We start from the raw sequence: 20,964 nt of genomic DNA on the forward strand, positions 1-20,964 counted from the left end.
AACAATTCTTGGCATTTTATACTTAATGTGTTTGTTAAAGTGTAGCAATATATAACCTGCCTTTTTTTTTTTAATGGGGAAGTAAAATGCCAATACTTCATTCCAAGGGCTAGGGTGGTATTTTTAGAATCTAATTCTTTACTGCTGGCACAATAAAACATGGGCTGGAATTAGGCCTGCTATCTATATATGTTACCATGGTTACAGAAATCCTAGAGGAATTGCACACTTTCTGAAAATGTATAATTCTCTTTCATCCAGCCAGTGAATGCAGCCCAATCTTACAAGATGAAAGTAATGAGCTCTGTCCAAATTGGATTCAAGAATTTATTTGTGTATATGGTTGTAACCTATGGTTAACAAAGTTTTATTATAACCAGTGTTGAAAATTGTATGCTACATGGGAGGGGGGAGGGGGGAGAACATAAAAGCTAGATGTAGCTATATACACACTTATCTAGCAACACTCCTTGCAACAAACTATGATGGTAATTGTCTATTTTCAATTTTACCTTGTGACATTCAACTAAAAAAAAGTCACAGAAAATGCAAGTGTAACAGTTACATATCTGTATTATAGAATTAGAATATCCGAGTTGGAACGGGAGGAAGGGGACCCACAAGGATCATCACATCCAACTCCTGAGTCCCCAGAGGACCACCCAAAACCTCAGACCTGAGTCTGAGTGTGTTGTCCAAATGCTTCTTGAACTCTGGCAGGCTCAGGGCTGTGACCGCTTCCCTGGGGAGCCTGTTCCAGTGCTTGACTAATGCTGCTGCTTATGATGTAAAAAAAAAAAAAAAAAAAGAGAGAAAAGACTGATTACATAGATGCAAAATTTATTTTTTCATTAAACTTGGTTGCATTCAACTGTGGTGCCTCCTTCTGTTTACTCTTGACAGTTCTGGTCTTGGGCTTCTCCAGCTGGAGAGACAGACACCTGCTTTTTTTTTTCACTTTTAACAAACTAGACAAAAAACAGGCTTCTCTTTTCCTTTTTATTTTTTCTTCCTGGGAGAGCCGTTGAGTGATAGTAAGGGTTAAACACACAAAGCTCCTCAGCAGTAGAGAAACTCCCTTGCTGATGTGGATTGGCTGCAGTTTATTTTCCCCACCTATGCTATCATTTGACTGCCCTGAAATTAATTAGCGGAGCTGAGACGGGCGGTGTGGCAATGTGTAGCTGAGGTGTTAACGCAGTCCCTGTTCCATAAATCAGGTCTGAGTCACGCAAGCTGTTTGTGAAACAGAGCTCCAGCATGTGCAAGGAAACAGTTCCCCGTCATCAAAAAACAGCTGAGCGCCTGTGGTGGTTCAAGAAAAGCCTGACACTTTTTCACCCTATGATGGGACAACTTGTTTAAAGGCTGGATGTGGCGCTTAGGGACATGGTTTAGTGGGTGACATTGGTGGTCGGGTGATGGTTGGACCAGGTACCTTTTAAGTATTTTCCAACCTTAATGATTTGATGATACTAACTTGCTGAGATGAGAAGCCACGATTTAAAACTTCCCTCATGCTGAGAGGAGCAGGGAAGGAATCCTAGAATAGGCCCTGGGGGAGCACAGAGTCCGACTGCTGGCCGTGCACAGCACCTCCCAAATACTCAGACGGGGTGTCTGAGCATTGTCCAAACACTTTTTGGGCTCTGTCACGCTCGGAGCCGTGCCCCCTTCCCCGGGGAGCCTGCTCCAGTGCCCTGACATTAGCTATTTCGCGCAGAAACACGGCAGGTTACACGTAAATTATCGGGAAACAAACAATTTATTAGGCGATCATTGCGCCTCAGGGGCAGACATGGCGCCTCAAAATGGCGCCCTCCACCACGCGCCCCCTCAGCACCGCCCGCAGCCCCCCCGCGGCCGCCGCCTTCCCGCCCATTCCCGCCGGCCCCGCCCCCGCCCACGTGCGCGGGACTGGCGCGGCGGCTCTCGCGAGATCTCGATGTAAACAAAGCTGCGGGGGGGGGCGGAGGGGGCAGCGCGGGCCGTGTTTTGCTGCCTCAACCAAGCTTGGGGGCGGGCCGGGGCGGGGCAGGGCGCAGCCGCTCTCCAGCTCTCTCCGCGCCCCGCCCCGTTCTGGAAACCGAGGCGGGGATTGGATGGCGGCAGGGAGCGGCCCGCCCTCGGCGGCGCGTGATTGGCTGGGCGCCTGAGGTGCGCTGGGTGTCATTCCCCGTGGGGGTCCCAAATAGTGTCAGTGAGGCGGCGGCAGGTGAGGGGCGCGGGGCTGGGTGGGACGGGGCCGCTCTGAGGGGGCGGGCGGCGGCCGAGGGGCGGCGGCCGGGGCCGGGCGGGTGGCGGCCGGGGCCCCGCGGAGCGGCTGTGGGGAGGCCGCGGGGGGCGCCCGGCGGGGTCCCGGCGCTCCCCGGCCGGCCGCGGCCTGACGGACAGCGCGGCCGGGCGGCAGCGCGGGGGCCGCCGCCGGGCTCCGGGCGGTCTGTCCTGTTTTATTTTTACGTTTTCATTTATTTTTTTGCCTAGGAGTTGCTGCTCGCGGCTCCGGGGCCCGCGGGAGGGTTTCTGCGGGGCGACCCCGCCTCGGCCGCTCGGTGCGGGGCCGACGCCGCGAGCAGGCGGGGTCTGAGGGGGGCTCGGCGCGTCCCGGCCCGGTGTTCCTGTCAGGGGGGGACGGGCGTCGCGCTGCGCTCAGGCTGCGGAACGCCCCAACTTCCAGGGGCTAAGACCGCAGGGATGGAGCCCTGCTGACAGCCGGTGCCGTGTGGGGGTTTGGCCTTTGGCGTCCCTTCAGTCCTTGGTTTGGGGTGGGGGTGAGGGGGGCACAGCGGCTGGGCGGGTTCTTGGCACCTCTGGTGCCTCTCAGGTGTCTCCTTGTCTGCAGCGAAGGTGTTGCGAATTCACATGCGAAACGCTACAAGTGTGGAGACAAACTTGAGGGGGTACGAAAAACTGACATAAGAAAGTAAAATGTGTTTCATCACACTTTTTATGTTACCTGCACTGTAACCCACTACAGTTCTTATAAGTGCATTACACAGCAGTTATGACTGTATGTGTTTATACACATGATTTTCTAAGATCATGCCTTATTAAATTGCGGTCTTACATAATGCTGATAACACCTGTATTTCTGTACCATTATCTTTAATGTACAGTCCAAAGAAAACTTTCTATTTTATTATGCTGCTTTGTGTTGATTTTTTTGCCTTTTTTTTTCTCACACACATGACAGGAGGCGTGTTGTTTGAAGTACTGAAAAAATAATTTTTTAGAGTGCTGTAAAGGGGTGTTATCATACAGGGTTGTGTAAGCCATTTCCTTCTTCAGGAGTTTTTCATCATTCTGAAAAATGTGGCAAGAACTAGTATAGTAATCAATTGTTATACAAAGGATTATTATTAAAAAGAAATGCGCTTCTTACAGGTATCTGCAAAGGAACAATGGCGACAGAATCTCCACGCCGCCCTAGTCGATGTACTGGAGGAGCAGTGGTTCGTCCACAAGCTGTCACGTAAGCACCTTCTGGAAGAAAAGCCCGTATTTGAAATACTTTTTATGTCTCGTATGTGAAGAACCCAGCCCAAACTCTCTGGCAAAGCCAGCTCTGAGAGCTTCTGCTGACAATACAGTTTTGTTGCATTGAGTATTTTCTAATAAACGAAAGTCAGCAGTTGTTGCTTTCCTGTCTCCTGGGCCTATGCAGGTCAAGCTGTCTCCCTCAATGGGCTGCTTTTTATGTAACACACCAAAACCTTCCGTCAGCCTTCAGAGTTGTACAGTTTAAAGACAAATACTTTATCTTAAAATGTCTTGTTGTTTACTTACACAGTTTTGTTGAACAAACACCACACTGGCCATAGATTAATGACTGCAAACCTCTTCCTTAGGCTAGAGGGGACACGTGTACCAAGTTCCTTTCTTGCTGTTCTTGTAATAATACCTTGTAACAGGGATGGATGTATTAAAACATATAACCTACCACTGTAACACAATAAATTGTGTTAGAGGTTTGTCTTGCAGCCATGTGAAAGAAGAATTTGTTGTATTGTGGAATCTCTCAACAAATTCATTTGTTTGCAGTGACCTTTTTCTTCTCAGTAAGCTTGCTCACTAGAAAAATAATAAAAACACTGTAATAATAGGATTACCATACTTTTTTTTTTTTTGGTTAAATATAGCAGCTTGTTCATGAGCTGTATCTTTTTATTTCAAAGCTTTAAAGTGTTTTATATGAGAACTTATATATGCTGAGCAACGTGCAGCACCCTGCAGAGTTCTGCTGCTTATGTTAAACTCCTAAATTGTCATAAACAGAAAATGGTAGTCAACTTACAAAAAAGAAAAATGTATAAATAATAAACTTTTTGAACCTGATTCTGGTATGGATTTTAAGACTTCTAATGCTAAGTGTTCTGTGTGTTTTTTTTTCTTTCAAATTTTTGTTCTTTTTTTCAAACCACAAAAAAGAAGTCTCAGTGGAAGTTTTTCCAACTTTAGGAGAGATTTAGAGTACATACAGTGAATAAAACATCTTCCAAATGTCACCTTTGTTTCAGGATGTAGTTTGGGGGGAGGGGGAAAACAAACAACAAACCAGTACTCATTTCATGAACTGAAAAACGAGGACACTATGACACTTGCTGGTAGGCATCCACGTGGGAACTTCAAATGCTACTTAATACTATACCCGTAAGATAGACAATTATTGTTGGTAGGTAATAAAGGGCTCTGAAGGGCTCAAAGACAGTTTTGGTGACCTACATAAATCAAAGAAGAATCAGCACCAGAAACCACAGCTTATTTGTAAGGCCTCTGCTTAAAGCAGTAAAAACAAAAATCATTTGATTTGCTAATCCTTGGATTGCTGAACGAAATCTAGTTTAGTCAGTGGTTGAAATAAGCTTTTTGAACTTTAAAATTTCATGGGTTTGATTCATTTTTGTTCTCAGAGAGGAGTCAACTAGTTAAATTGTTCCAGGTGTTGCAGCATCTGACTTAAAGTATCTTTGGTATTGCTGTATATAGGGGAGGGTACTTCATTCTTAACTACTAAACACTCCAATTTCTCTTAAAAGAATCATATGCAACACAGTTCCTGAAAGCAGAAAGAAAACACATATACCTTTGGCTATCAAGAACCTAGGTTTCCCTACCTTCAGTTTTTCCTTGCTGCTGTTAGAAGTCTTGCATTAGCACAAGAAAAAACACTAATTGCCTGCCAAAATACAAATAAATTTTGGAGCTGCCGAAGTTGTTAACTAAAGATTTTATTTTTTTTGAGACTCCATGAGCATAGAGGTTGTTGCCAGCATATTTCAGTATTAGCCATTTCAGAAAGCACAAACTTCTTGTGTAGTTTCAACACCATTAATACAATCAGCCGATGTTGTACGTTGCTCAGCAGTTACACAAGAGCCTCATTGCTCATGCAAGACTAAGCTAATAAAAACATTAGTTTAAATCTACCAGAAGAAATGTATACATTATATACTATTACACTATACTTACACTATATACTATTCTAAATCATTGCTGCTAATGAAATTCCAAGAAGGAATAAGCTTCCCAAGCCATAAAATCGTGACCTAAAATATCTCTTTACACTTCTTGGTTAGGGTTTCGTTCCATCCTTTGCCACTTCCACTTACTTCATCGTTGTACGTAGCGCATGTGAGGTCAGAAAGTTTTCTTACCCTGCAAGAGCACCTCCAACCATTAGCTTAAGTCCTCTTATTCATGGTATAACGTCCAAATCAAATAGAAAAATACTGAGAAATAATTTCCTGTTTTGCTTTCATCAGTCAGTCTGAGGTGGAGAACGTGGTTTCTTTTTGACTTACATTTTACGCTTTTTCCAGAGCAGTTATTTCATTATGAAATAATGAAATATTTGACTTTTTACATACTTCTAGGCCACTACTTACTTTATCAGTGTTTGACAGTATGTTAAGTGACTGCATTGAATACTTAGTATTTTTCTTTGTGTTAAACATAATACATGTCTTTTCTGGTGATATGTCTTATTTAGTGTATTCACAACCATTTCTGAACTCCAGTAGTGAAACATTCTCCTTCTGTTTTCAAGGGAACAGTCATACATGGAAAGCGTTGTTACATTTCTTCAAGATGTTGTGCCACAGGTACGTGTACATCTTCAAAACTCTTCAGTATGCAAAGTATACCGAGCAGTTGAAGTCTGCCAGGTGGACCAAAATATTAAAAACACAAGCGATTTTTTTATTTATTTATATTACTTACATATTTATTTACGTTACTATAAATTTTGAGACCAGGCTTTTGAAAGCATAAGCTGCATACTATCTGAAAGCTGGGCCTAGAGACTTCCTCTGATAGGTCATAATTTAAATGAAAGTCTTAGATGCCCAGAAGTTGAAGAGCTACCATATAAATAGCAGGAAGAAGGTTGCTGCCTTTTCCTGCGATAATTTTGGCAACAGGATAGTTGTGGAGAAAAGAGAGTGGGCGTAATAATTGCTCTGCCTCTTACAAATGTGTTTTTTCTGGGTTGTAGTTGGAAACCTGTGTATGAGCTCTGCTGGCAGGATTGGTGTTGGGACAAATTGATAGTCACTCTTTGTCAGCCTTTATCTTTGACTGAAAAGGAGAAAGTTTCTTTTGCCTCCTTTGCTCCTTTTTTCAAAATCTTGTTTCCTTAACTTGCCTTGGGAGTGTCCTGGCTGCTGGGGCATTCTTCCTTCTTTTCATTTCTGTTTTTTTCCTCCGAAACAAAACAAACAAACAAAAAACCCCACCAAAATAAAAAACAAAACAAAAAACCAAACAAAAAAAACCAACAACTACAGTGCTTCTGTCTGCTGTTGATCATAGTTTTCACAGGTAATATGAAATACAGCATCATGAAACTGGAATGGTCACTTCTGTATTGCTCATGGGCCTGTCAGTACCAAAGGGAAGCTAATTTTGTTTTGCTGCTCTTTGGAAAGCTGTAGTCACTAGTGGAGAAGTGTTGCAGCTAGTTGCCAGTAGCCTCAGGAAACTATCTTGGTTCTCATTTGAATGACTATCTTGAATAACTGAAGTCATGAATTTCTTTAATGATATTTAAAAAAAATCCTCTTACTCATATTGACTTGTTAAATGCATTTTTGGAATCATGGTCAAAATTAAATTAGTCAAACTGTCAATTTAAAAGATTGCTGCATCCTTCCCCCACCTTCTTTTCCTCTGTAGTTAAAGGATACAGTCTGTGTTTTATTTTACAAATCAGTTTGCCTTGGAAGCATGGAATGTGATTTGTTTTGGAAAGCAATACCCACACTTATTTTTTAAATTTGTATTTTTAGCTCATGTTATTGCTTTTCTGGCATGTATAAAGTGATTATATGAACTCGTTTCATATTTATTCCAATGTACTGCACAGTATTTTGCCATAATTCATTTGGAAGTGATGGTATTTCTACTGTAGCTCACGTTCTTACTACCGCAGTTTCTCCTGAGAACTGTAAAACACGCAGCTTGGAAACACTACAGATCTCCTTCACAGTTTCTTTTTGTATCTCATCTTCTTATGGGAATCTGTGGAACACAGAACTGAAACATGGGGCTGTTCTTCTGGAATTACAGTTTATTCTCTTTTAAATGGCTATATTAAAGATGTCACAAATGGAACTAGAACATGCCAGTAAAATAAACTGTAGTAAAGGTCTCTTTCTTTCCTCAGTCTTGCTTACAAAGCCTTTAAGTGAATAAAAAAAGAACTTTAGAAGTAAAAATGTCTCACATGAGAACCTCTAGCATAGCTGTTGTGTACTACCTCTAAGAACAAAAAGTTAAAGGTTGTAGAAATCGCTGTATTTTAGCTTGACTACATTGCTGTAGGTCATGTGGTGTTTTCTAACCTGCTCCAGAAAGCTTTCTGTTATATATAGCTTGTCACTTCTACTTCAGTAAGCGATGTTAGAATTTTTGAGTTAGTTAGAATTTAGTATGGATTATGTTGATCACAAATCTATTAATTTTTGAAACAAAACCTCATGGTAATACTGGTGACAATAGTACTGGTGACAGGTATCTCAATGTTACTGGTTTTATTTTTTTATTTTTTAGTTTACATTCCCTCCTTTGCTCTATAAAGGGAGAAAAAATAGGTGCTAAACTTTATTTCAACCCTTTTGCTTTTCATCCAGGCCTACAGTGGTACCCCACCAGCAGAAGAAAAGGAGAAGATCATTTGGGTCAGATTTGAAAATGCAGATCTAAATGGTATGGTTTCATTTTTCTATCAGTGAATAACTGTATTTTTATTCAGTACCTAGTAAATAAAACAAATCGGCCTTGCCAGTTCATCTGAAGGCAAACTAGCACTTGCATAGGAAGAGGAGCAAACCAAATGAAAAAGTCCTTTTTTTTTCCTTAAGGTAGTTGAAGACAAAGCATAGAACTGAATTTATTTTATCCACTGTTTGGTTTCAAAGCCAGATTATCTTACCTGTGAATCCAGTCCAAATCCTGGATATATTTTCAGCGATGTGATAGAATTCATAATAACCTAGAAAGGAGGAGCTAGTAGGCAGAGTGATCAGACAGTTCTATCATGTCTTTCAGGGAAATAAAAAGGCGTAGCCACAAAACATGCTTAAAATGTTAACTTACCACTTCCAGTGTATCTTAGTCATCAGCAAAGACTACTGCCTGGCAGCTGGTGTTCAGCATCAAGACATGAAGAGGAAATGGTCATAGGCTTTTGCTAACTGTATCGAATCAAGTACATCTCCAGATAAGAAAAGAGGTGTCTTACCTCTGTCTGTCCCAGCTGCTTTTTTTTTTGAAGAAACGAAGGTTAGGGACTGAAGGGGAAAGGTTGAATGCTACTGTCAAGCAACTACTTTTATTAATCAAACATTTTGCAGTTGCTTGTGCTGTTTCTTGTCTACTGTCTTTCTTTCCTGCCTAGAGCTCTAGGATAAAGGCTCATTCTGGTCTCATATGAAGTAATAGAAACCGTAGCCAGAGCTATGATGGGGAATTTTCAGTTTTTCCAATAGGTTAATAGGGAAGATTATATGTTTTCCAGCTGTTGAAATGGCACAGAGCGTGTCAGTTCATAAATTCATGATTGTTAGAACTAGAAAACACCAATCAACTGGTACATGGCCTTATGTCCAGCTAGTTGAAGTTTTTCCTTGAGGGTTTCTTTTCCTCTTTTGTTTATTTTCAAAAATTCTGGTCATTCTCTCTTCAGGATCTTTTCTACGGCATAACAAAAATGCTTTAGAATATTCTTCAGAATCCGTCATATTCTGTCTAAATTGACTTTTATACAGCCTAATCTGATTTGGCCTGAGTACACGCTCATTTACCATCCTGAATATTTCCTGTCTTTCTTTGATGCTCACATGCTTGCAGTGAGCTTTTGTTCAGTCTTGAAAATGTAGTTTTAAAGGGCGTTATTTGAGAAAAGCTTATTTTTTTGCTTACTATATTCTGTAGCACCCTGGGGATTTCTTTCTTTTTCATAAAAGTTGATGTAAAGATTATTAATACAGTATTTAGGAAGGGCTTTGATCAGTCTGTGCATTTGTACTTGCAGTATTTGTTAATGTTTGTTTTATTGGTCTTTTCTCTATTTGAAAAGTTGGCCATGTTTTATTAATGACTGGAGAAAGAGTTATAGAAGTTTTGGAGGTATTTGTGATAACTGATAAAGAATACTTTTCTCCACTTTAATGAATCTCTTGTTTGCCTAAAAATATATTTTAGTGTTGTTTCAGTGTAAGAAATTAAGACGCATCTCTTTACCTTTAATTACAAGAATGGAAACAAGCATTGAGAAAATGCCTAGTGAGAAAACACCTCCAGTGTAGCTGATGCTCACCATAGCTGATCATAACCTGTTAACCACTGTCTTTAATATTTAAACCCAACTTAGATACATCAAGGAATATGGAGTTTCATGAAATACATAGCACTGGGAATGAACCACCATTACTGCTGATGATTGGCTACAGTGATGGAATGCAAATCTGGAGCATACCTGTAAGTGCCAGTTACCTTCTCTTCTATGACAGAGGTGTTTCTGTTTGTAATGGTGTGCTAGTACTTTAATATTTTACTTTTAATTTTTCCTATTAAAGTGGTTAGAGCCAATATTTACCATCACTGTCATATGCTGTGCATGTAATATGCTTATCTTAAGATTAGTACTGAGCATAGATCAAACACTTGAATTCATGTACCTTCAGATTTGAGGGGTTATTACAAATGATTTGTTTTAGGTAAATTTTCGGAGTCTAATTGGGAGCAGCATTTGACATCGTAGAATAGTTTATATTCCAGAAAGGACAAATCTTTTTAACCTACAGAAGGGAAAAGAGGGTGGAAAAATATGAAAAGAATTTGTTTGTCCTAGGAATGCAAGCGTGACAGTATTAATAGTATTTTACAATCACAGTGTTTGTCATGTACATGATTTGCAATTTTAATTTTATTAAAGTCTCTACGTGCATATGGGTTTGATTTTATGCTGTCATACACACCCTGCAGTTTGTGCTTCAGAATGGTTTATGAGCACATGGTCTTAATTTGGGGAGTTTTCCCCAAATTTCTTGAACTATAGAATAAAGTTTAATACAGTAGGTCATAAAATTCTTAACTCAAAAAAAGTATTGCTCGTAACACCTTGTTCTTCAAAATAATGTAGTGAGGATGGAGTTCTTTCTCTTAATAAAATGCATGGCCTTTTTGAAATATGTATCTTTTTGTATTACTTTGGGGTTAGCTGTGTAGGACAAGTTTATATACCAGTTGCGTAGGTGCTGTAATAGAAAATACTCTTTATTTTGTACACCAAAAGATAAGCGCTGTCTAATAGAGTTCACTGGGGTGTGGGAGGGCTGGCTTTTTCCCCTCTTAATTGCATATTGTTAGCTGGAGCTAGGGAAGAAAAACTGCTGAGCTTTGGCATTTGAAGGAGGGTTTAATAGAAACAAAGACCTGGTATACTTTACTAAATTTCAGTATAATATTGGAATTTCTATCTGCTAGTATGTCCTGAGAAACCGTGGCTAATTCTAACTTTATTGGCTTTGTCTTAAATGGAGCAAAACATATCTTTGGATTGTTTTCCTATTTTATCTTTCTAGAGTAGAAAAGCGTGTGAAGTAGCAAAGCTAGCTTGTTGCTTGTTCACTTTTTAAAAAAAATCTAACACTGGAAAGAATTTGAACACTAAAAATCGTTCCATTGTTTAAAGTTTTGTACAACATTTTGAACACAGACCAATTCTATATTACTATACAAAACAGATTATTAAAATGGTTCAGAAATGCTTTGCTTTGTTCTTTGAAGTGTATTACAGAAAACGGACATTAGGTGTCACTAAGATACCGAGCTAAAGAGGAAATATCTCCTGCTATTACTGCAGTTTTATACTGCAAGGTTATCAGTTAGTTAAGAGACTGTGAGTAGTCAGTTGGATTTAAGCTAAAGAATTCTCATAAAACAGCTCAGTTTATCCTGCTGAAATATTCTTGTCCAAATGAGTGTGCATTTTCTGAAAAATGTACGGCAGTACGTTGTGTTGACATCGAACTTGTCCTGGCCACTGTACATATAATAAGAAGAGCTTTGTGTCTGGCAGACAGTTTTTTGTTTTGCTTTGTGGTTATGTGTGTGCACACGTGTGTAACGTGCCCTTGCTTTGTGGATAGGTGAGAGTTCTGTGCATCCCTCTGAAGTGACTTTCTGTGTCTGAATGAAAGAGCGTCTTTGTAAGAGCAATCTGTATCAATGCTCTTGAGAAATTCATTGCGAGATGGGATCCTACATGTATAAGGAAAGCAAGAATGAAAGGAGTAGTGCGTCTCATTTCTTTGATACACGAACTGATTACCTCAGTGTAACCTGTTCTGCATTAGCTGTCCGCGTTTAAACTCTTAACCCATGGTTCACTCCAGTAAGCATGAAATAATTTGGTGGATCTTACTAACAAACGAGGAGTTAAACTACTTCACGCTTATCCTGGCTTATGTGGAGTAAGTGTGGTCACTGGTACTTTCAGGTAGGTAGTACGAGGTAACTTATCCATGTTTCCCAGTGGGAAAGGGTTGTTTTTTGTTGTTGTTGTTGTTTTGTTTGTTTTCTTCTTGTGTCTGGATTAGACACGGGTTAGGCCATGGAATGCCTGCTATTACCTCCTTTTTCAGCAGGACAGTGCAGTCAGGTTGTATTTCCCCAGTGTATTTCACTTGCTCATAATCCCTAGATTTTGATAGTATTTAATATCTTTTGATAGTATTTAATATCTTTTCCTAATATCTTAGGAAAAATAAGCAAAATGAAATTGCAAGAAAGTTTCTCTTATTGTTCATTTTTTTGAGGAGGTATTTTTAATGGGGGGTGAAATTCCAGTGCAGTGGAAGAAAATGCCAACTGTGGACATGTTGTACCTTCCATCCTAAGCATGTCAGCTGTAGAGATAGCACATCACATTGCCAGTCCTTATTTGTGTAACCTGTGAAATTGTGATGAGACCACATCCAAAGAGGCACAGCTTCATCCTGTGCAATACTGCAATTTGTATGTCTTAGTATAATTTCAGTGTCCGAATGGTTCTGTTGTTAGTAACATGGTCTTGGATAGCTTCTCAGATTAATAGAGAACATCTTAATATCAATTTTTAAATATCTTTTCAGAGGCTATATACCATGTGCCTGGAGGTAACATGACCTGTATTTTTACACATTTGTGTTTCTCCATCTGATTTTTTTTTTGCTTACTTAACCTGAGTAAAAGAAAATCTGGCGGACAACAGTTTTTTGTCCTCTGATATTATACAAACATATCCTTTCTTCTTGATTTTGCTCAGTATTTAGCTTGTGATTAAGTAACATTATTCCAGTTATTAAGAAAAAAAGAGATCTCTAGTTTAAAAACCTTTCAATCTGAAAAAGCAACAATTTGACATTTATGTGAAAATCTACTCAGTAAGGCTGTTATCTCTAGCATTGTGCTATTTATTCATACAATTGAACCTCTATTCAGCACTTAATAAAATAATGTGTTGCAGGCAGTCCAGTTTGTGTCTGAGTGATTATGAAGTGTTTATGACAGCTTCTAAGCTGACACTCGCCGTAATGGTGTTACATTGACTTCTAAACACCTTTGCAGTCTGCCTCCAGGAGTGTGTGTCTCTTTGCAGTCTGAGTGGTTTCACATTAACATCTCCTTGGAGTAAGATCTTTGACTACAGAAGTGTTACTTGCAAATGGAAGATACCATTAGGGCTGCTTCAAAGGGCTGAAATAATGTTTGGACTGCTGGGTGCTGAAGTAACGGCTGGGGTTTTGAAGTGCAGCGTCTAAATCTGTATTGCATAAGAAGCGGAAGGTGTCCATCCAAACGACTTCGCTTTGATCTTTGTTTTGAAATAGGGGTGGGAAGGTTAAAAGTGTTCTTAAAATATGCCTCACTAAGTGGGGAGAAATCTGGGAATATACAAAAGTATGACTAGAAGTTCCTAAAGCTCCTATTTGATAATTGTGCTGCGTACTTTTTTGTTTCATTTGGACTTTGTTTCTCCCTTGCTCCCAGTTTCATGTTTCAGATACAGTTGGAACTGGTTTCTGCCTAATGTGGTTTCCAAGTATCTGTTCTAGATGTTCCTGTTCAGAGAAATGCATGTTGGCTGGTTTTGTGGCAGATAATTTTTTTTTCATTGTATGCAGGAAGCATCAGAAGTAGAAAATAATTTTAATTTAATGGTTCATATTACAATTAAAAAACAAAACAAAACAAAACACACAACACACACACAAAAACACACCAAAACCCAAAGACCCAACTATCAAGCTTGAGTTGAATAGAGTAGAAACTACCAAAGGGAACTTCTAATAACAAGGGCAGCTGTATATTTAGCAAAAAATACTTAAAGGCTGTGGTATAATGATGTTGCCACAAACTAACGGGGTGCGTCAGCCCATATGGTAGGTGACTTCCATCTGGAGACTCCAGAACGCAGAGGACTCGTTGGGCAAGGATGGCATCACGCACTGCCATTCTCCACTGCCAGAACTGAAATTTCTTTAAATACTGGTGTCAATAATACTCCGTTTCTTCATTTTTAGACCTGCAGGTGTACAGCAGATGGTGTGTCTATGTGGATGTCTAGAGGGATGGATATGGTAAATGAGGATGTGTCAGTTCCATTTTGTCTTCTCTACCGTTCATGAGAAGTTTGGTCTGATGGGGTTTCAATGAGGTTGTCCTAGTCCCATTGCAATTCTTCCCCTTCCAGAGCTGGGAAAAGGATTAGTCACTTACCACATCGTAAGCTCCGGGCCTTGCTCTTTCCAGACCTCTTCCCGATACAGGATACGGCTGTTCAGGCTTGTCTCAGCCACTTGGAAATATCTGATGATGACCTGACCTAGAAACCCTGAAAAATGTTTAAGGACTTTACAAAACATCCATGCAAATCATTTTAAGGCTTTGGTTTTTTTGTACTGCTGCTGCCAGCGGCATGCAAGAAATGTTCTGTTTTTACACTCATTAAGTGATTGCAAATCTGGTGGAAGATTTTTCATTTACATCATAGCATGCGCTGGTGTGTGTTGGGGGGCGAACGACCGACATGCAAAGAACTAGGGAGGGCTATAGTGAAAGGTAGCAGAGGAGTCCAAACAGTTTCATGCAGCTCTCTTTGCATGGGGTCAAAGCTGAAATGAAGGCTCCTGAAGGCTGTTTGTACCCATATGCTGCCTGTGTCCAGTACTGTGTGTGGTGTTCTTGTCCGTGTGCAAAATGAAGTGATGAAAAAGGGAGCAGAACTGACTCCCAGATGAGAATTTTACAGTGAGCCTGCAGCCTGATCATGCTAAAACTCCTCAAAATATATGACAAAATGCGAATGTTGAGGACATTGTAACCAAAGCCATTTCAAACTTCTCATTGTTTTTTAAACTCAATTTGTGTTGCCATAATTTTAAATGATAGATGCAATTTTCATACTTAATTCAGTCACTTGAGTAGGCTTCTGTAACACGGAGCATCTAAATTCTCGTAATCTCTAGATAATCAGAGAGATGTTTTGAATGAAAAGGATGACTGCTTGAGTTCCTAAGATGGCTGGTAGTAGTTGTTATCCTGGCAGGATTATGTCAAACAGTATTTTGTGGTGGTATCTGCCAATTGCTGATTGTCTCGTTATATTGCTCTATTAAAAGTATGTACTCAGAATATTTAAAAAACAAAACAAAAAAAAAACGAATAACAAACTGATCCCTGTGCTTTGCGACAGTTTTTAATATATAAGCAGTTTACTTTTCCACTGTTGCACAGTAGTTTAAGCATTGAATTTCCAACTTCGTTTCAGTTTGGTGTGCATTTGACTTTTTTCACCATGTGAAAACCATTTTCTATGGTTGGAAACTATTACTTATCCTTAGTGTGAACAACACTTTCTTTGTTCTTTTTTTTTTTTTTAACGGAATGGGTGCAAACTGGTATGCTCCAAACAACAAAGCTCTGTCATCAAAAACAGTGCGCCAGCTTTCTGGTCTGTAGTATTTTAAGCAGTAGTTGAAAATACCTGAGTGGGGGAAGTTGTTCCTCTTTCTGTTTGTCCTTCCTGGAGGAGAGAGGTGAAGCCTTCACTGGGGGCCCGGGTTTGAATCAGGCTCTTCTTTGCTTGCAGCCTTCCCTGTAGGTCTGGGGTTTGATAGCGGCCACGGAGGAAGCTGAAAAACGCTATCACACCAGCTTGGAGCTCTCGTTTTGGATCTGCTCTCTCATAGAACGAGTACCTGATGCTGCTTTTATAGTATAATATTCAATTCTTGAAACCTGTTTGGAAATATTCTTGGCTTTTGGAATGGGAAAGAAAAACTTTTAAGAGCTTTGAAAGCTGCCACAGGGACTCGCTACTTAGCTGGATCAAATCCAAAATGGCAGCCACAGCCTCCTTTCTTCACAGGTGCTTTTTGAAGAATTTAAAGCTCTGTTTTCAGTTCATGAAGTCTATTTATATTTTGTCTATGCTATGAGACTGTATAGCTCAAGGGACTGGTAATGGGATGTGGAGCCTTTTACCATAGACTTGCCAGCCCGCATCTTGCCCAAATTGGCAGTGACAAAGCCGTCAGCCATTTACTGGTGGGGTTGGGCTTATGTTAAATGTGGTTATTTGTCGCACTTTGGTTCCTAGTGGAATAAGTGTCCTGTTCACAGCAAAGTTTGGCTGTCTTTGTTGGCTGTCTTGGGAAAGAGATAAGGCCTGAATTGGCAGGAAGATGAGGCAATATAATCTCTCTGTCCTGAAGATGCTGCTTTCAGTCAAAATCGATACGCGTGGCCTCAGCAATGGTAATAAAGTTTTAAGTTTTATATGGGTAAATGAAAGGTGTTAGCATTAGCCGCAGTTAATTCGGAATTTTATAAGATTGCAAATAGCAGAAGCTTTTGCTGGTGATAGTGTTTGAAAGAAATAATTTAAGTCAAATAAAATCTTGAACTTTGAAACCCTAATGTATTTTTCAGTGCCCAGCAAACCAGCAGCTTGGTTGTTCCTAGTTCAAGGCATGCAACAAAGTGCAATGCCTTGTATGATTTTGTGTTTTCTGTAGAACAGTTAAGATCATGCAGCTTAAAAAAACAATCCATAACAAAAACTTAAGCTACAATAGGTTCCTAAGTATTGGTGTTGTAATCTGCTCTATGTTGGGTTACGTGCAGATTTTTTGTAATTTTTTTTGTGCTTTTTAGGGAGTTTCTTTACAAAGGAGTTGTCAGTTGTTGGGTGGCATCTTGTATTTTCATTACTAAATCGACGGTGGGGGCCCTGTCTTAACATTTGCTCATTTTTGGCTCCCAGTAGACAGCAGCGTAGAACCTGCTGAGTACGTGAACTGTACCGATGGGTGAATTTATCTGAACAATTAATTGCTTTTTTTTCTTAGTTGTGCACAGTATCCTTGGAAAAAATCCTGCGCAAACTGAGAGGAAAGGACACGTTACGTTGCAGCACTACATAGTACAGAGGTCTCAAACCAGAGTTAGGAGCTGAGTGCTTCCAATCTCGTCTTTGTAACCATCTGATTCTGTGGCTGTGGTTAGTCTGTTTATCTTTCTGCTGTTCCCCCCAGCATAAAGTGAAATAGTTATCTTTCAAGTAATGAATATTAGTTACTAAAAAGTAAAAATATATCCATGAGAAGAGCTGGCTCAGGTTTTCACGGTAGGTGCTAAGGTACAAATAAACTTCGTTTGTATTTGTACGTTTTTAGGCCATTATTTGAAAATCTCGGCTTTAAGCTCTACCAGATCTTGGCATCGCAGGCTAAATAAACATGCTTTCTGGAGTTCAGTGTATTTAAGAGCAGAAACTCAGTTACGCAGGTTTGGCCTTCTTAGTATATCTTACTTTTGGGACTGTAACTTTTATTTGAAGTAGATTGGAGCTAGAGCTGATGTGCTGGCATACTTAGAGTAGAAGGAGGTGACTGAATTGGGTTGGATGATTTTATGTGTATCACTTCTTCCGTACTTTTGTTATGCTAGTTCTTTTCCCTCTTGTTTTCATTCATAGCCATTGATGTGCGTACACATGTGAAACAGCATTTTCATGATTTTGGGGAAAAAAACTTTAATTGCCAATAATAATAGTTCCAAAGCTTTTTATTTTTCTTCTTCTCCACTTCCTCCTTTACTCTTCCATAGTGCTGCTGTGTTCTGATGGATAGAAAGCCTGCTGTTTTCAGCTCTCTCTCTCGTGTCCCGTCCTGTCCTGTCTCCCCATCTCCCCTCCACCTTTTCTCCTTCACTGTGCTCTGCTTTTTTCCAAGCTGTCTTTTCTGGTGTATTCTTTCTGGAGGTTTTTTACCTGTGTGCTTCCCTGCCACCCCCCGCTCTAAACTCAGGATCTGTTAAAAAAAAAAAACAACAAACCTTTACTGAGTTGATTTCTGATCATCATTTTTTACGTCTGGTATAGAATCTGGTCAATAAGTTTGTCAGAGCAGGGGCCTTTAGCTGTCCCAAAGGGAGAATTCCAACTTGTTTTTGCAAAAGCTGGAGTACTGCAGGGTTTTGTGTTGTTCAGATGCTGCTGCTAGCTGGACGAGGAGAATCCATAATGATAGGAACATCTGCCTAATAAAATAAGAGCAGAGTAGATGAAGGGATTAGTTCTCATATTGATTACAGTTTTTAAACTGTTGTGTCCATCAGTTAACATCATTGATGTTAACTCATACCAGTGTGGAACTGCTAACTGTATGCAAACCTAAAGTGGCAAGGACTGGTATTTCCCCAACTTGGTGTAGCTCGCATGTTGTTACAGGCTTACTACAGCAAAGCAGTAGTTCAGTGCGTTCTGTTGAAGCAATAAATGCAAGCTCAGTCTTTATGGAATGGTCAACATCTCTGTAGTCGGTAAGGTATACACTCAGAATATACTCAGAATACTCTTCTGGAAGACTTGTGCTTCTGTGGGGTAAGTTTCATTCTGCCCCATTGTGATAATAAATAACAAGGCTTGGAGTTCAGACTGGTGGTAAGCTAAGGGTGTGAAGTACTATACTTCTGATTTGTTGGTCAAACAGTAGCAGTATTTTAATTTTCTGAGCATGTAAGCTGAAGTGCGGAAAGAAATGGGAACAAATACGAAATGACATTTCAAAAAGTTAACTTGGATTTATAGTTCAGTAATTCATAAGAACCTTGTTTCAAATTGTGTCTATTTCTGATACTGTAAGCTGCTTACTTGGAAAAACTTCATGCCAATGTGTTCACTGCTTTCCCAGCCTCCTTACGTCTGGTTCAAGTTGTTGGTTATTTGGAAATGAGCTTCATAGCATTGGCCTTTTTCTTCAAGTTTGACATTCCGTATTGGATCCATTACCAGGCAGTTATGAAAATGCATTCTGACTGACCATTTACAGGAAGTCTGGAAATTCTTCTTAACTATTTCTGATTTAATCTTTTCAAGATTGCCATTAGAGACAAGCTTAATTAGTTTTGACCCCCCATTATGAAACATAATTTTCACACCTGGAGAATACGGGATGTACTTAAACATCAAGTTGTCTGATCGTTTACTGCCAGCGTTTGCCACTCTTTCTTAGAAACATGCTGTATAGAATAAATGTTCGTGGTCTGTATTCCTTGAACTTCTGTTATTTTAGTCAGCAGTCAACTTCAAGCGTTTTCTTCTAAAACGTGTGGTCGTTAATGGTACGTAGTGCTGGGACCTCATTCATGCCTAAGACACGTTTCTAGAGGCAGGCCATCTTTGTTCCTGTAATTTGTGTTATTCAAGACTAAGATACATCCACATTTAGACAAATTGCAAATGGTTGGTTAGAAGGGCAGTGTCTCTTCTATCTGTAAAGGGGAGGAGAGGGAATACCAACTTGCCACCATCTCTGCCACACTCCGTGTTGCCTCTGATCTGAGTCTTCCCCTGCCACCAAAGTCACTGTTCATCTAAAGCAAGTTCAACAAATAAGATTTTTATATCAAAAGTAGGCTAAGAAAGTTAAGTAAGTGCAACATGTTAGTATGGATTCTGTTTGGCTAGACTGGAGGTACTTACTCTGGAGCTCTTTGTATGTATTATATCTTGTTAATGCATTGCAATTACTGAGTTAATAAAGAAATCACAAAACTGGATTTGTCATGTTTTCAAGGACAATTGCATATAATAAAGCTTGTCAGCCTTAGCATACCCTGCCCTTATGAGGTATCACTTGTTGGGCAGAGAAAAGGAATTGCAGAGTATTTCTGAACTAAACTTTTGCCTAAATGTGTGTCGTGGTTGTTTATTTCCTTGAGAATCGTGTTTGCTGTCAGTGTACCTCCATTACATTCAGTGCTTATGCCGTAAAGAGTCTCACCTGCTGCTACCACCGTAATTAAGCTGCGTATTTCAGCACTCAGTAGCTCAGTGGGGAACCAGTTTATTTTTCTATGCAATTGGAGCCTCCTAACCAGCAGTTCTTTTCTCAGTGTTTGAGTGTTGAGCATTTGAGTGCTTTTGGAGATTTCTGGAGAAGATGTCTGTACGGGCATTTGATTTTAAATGAGCTGACTGTGGAACGGAACAATTTTGGGGGATGTATTTTATATGTACACGTTTGTGTGTGTGCATGTGTGCTTTCATATATGTATATTTTTACATTGTACGTTCATGATCTGTATGTATTGCAGATCAGTGGTGAAGCTCAGGAACTCTTCTCTGTTCGCCATGGTCCGGTTCGAGCTGCACGAATCTTACCAGCTCCACAAATCAGTAAGTGTATATATATATATGGTTTATAATTAAGCATAACTTCTTTTTACAGATCTTTGACCAAATCATTGTTAGAACCTGATGTGTAATTATAAACTGTGTCACCTTGACTAAATACCTCTTCATAATAGTGAACTCAAAAATACAGCCCCAGATCTGATGGCTGTAAATTACTTTTTGATTTTGCATCTAGTAAGTTACACTGCTTACTCTTTTTCTCTCTCAAAATTGCATATAATTAGCATTTGACAATGATAGTTGTTACATTAGAAAACTATTCAAATTAGCTCATATTAAATTAAGTTAAAACTTTTAAAAACATGTTTTGGTCTCTTTTTACATGGCTTGGTTTAAATACATCTTTGATTAAAAGTACATGAATGTATCATTGACCAGTATTTGGAATCAGATAAAAGTAAAGCTGTAATAAGAGGCCTTAGATAACTAACACATGAGCTTTAATGATTCAAAATAAAAGGAATTTGTAAAGGAGAAGCTGATTACCATCAGTAGGCTGAAGCGCTATTTTACTGTAAAGCTGGAAAAAAGGAATTATTGAAACTGGGACTCTTGCATGGATGGATTTGGCACATTCCTAGAAACTGATCTTAGTTGGTGATAAGAAGCTCATTCCCAGGTGTGAAAGGAAAGCTTATGGTTTTAACGTGGTGACTTTACGGTAGCAGAACTTAATAGTTTGTCAACTATTTCGTTAAAATACTGTAGTCCTTTGATGC

At 39.7% G+C, this 20,964-nt stretch overlaps 1 protein-coding gene across 17 annotated transcripts in view; it reads left to right on the plus strand.

The window, feature by feature from the left end:
* The first annotated feature begins 2,060 nt into the window (after nt 1–2,060).
* BCAS3 (BCAS3 microtubule associated cell migration factor) overlaps nt 2,061–20,964 on the plus strand; it is a 357,470-nt gene continuing 338,566 nt past the window's right edge. For 7 of the 17 annotated variants that reach the window (XR_014574348.1, XM_083806832.1, XM_083806831.1 and 4 more), the window contains exons 1-6: nt 2,061–2,215; nt 3,385–3,472; nt 6,047–6,101; nt 8,130–8,205; nt 9,872–9,978; nt 20,146–20,227. Coding sequence is in view for 16 of the 17 variants with exons in the window: in XM_083806832.1 (XP_083662958.1) it covers nt 3,402–3,472; nt 6,047–6,101; nt 8,130–8,205; nt 9,872–9,978; nt 20,146–20,227 (391 nt within the window). In the remaining variant the exon portion in view is untranslated. Of the gene's footprint in view, nt 2,216–2,383; nt 2,439–2,878; nt 2,901–3,384; nt 3,473–6,046; nt 6,102–8,129; nt 8,206–9,871; nt 9,979–20,145; nt 20,228–20,964 lie in introns of those variants that run through there. The other 10 variants (XM_083806828.1, XM_083806820.1, XM_083806819.1 and 7 more) reach the window with 4 other exon arrangements.

The sequence above is a fragment of the Anser anser genome, assembly GCF_964211835.1.
Source record: "Anser anser genome assembly, chromosome: 20".
Taxonomy (NCBI): domain Eukaryota; kingdom Metazoa; phylum Chordata; class Aves; order Anseriformes; family Anatidae; genus Anser; species Anser anser.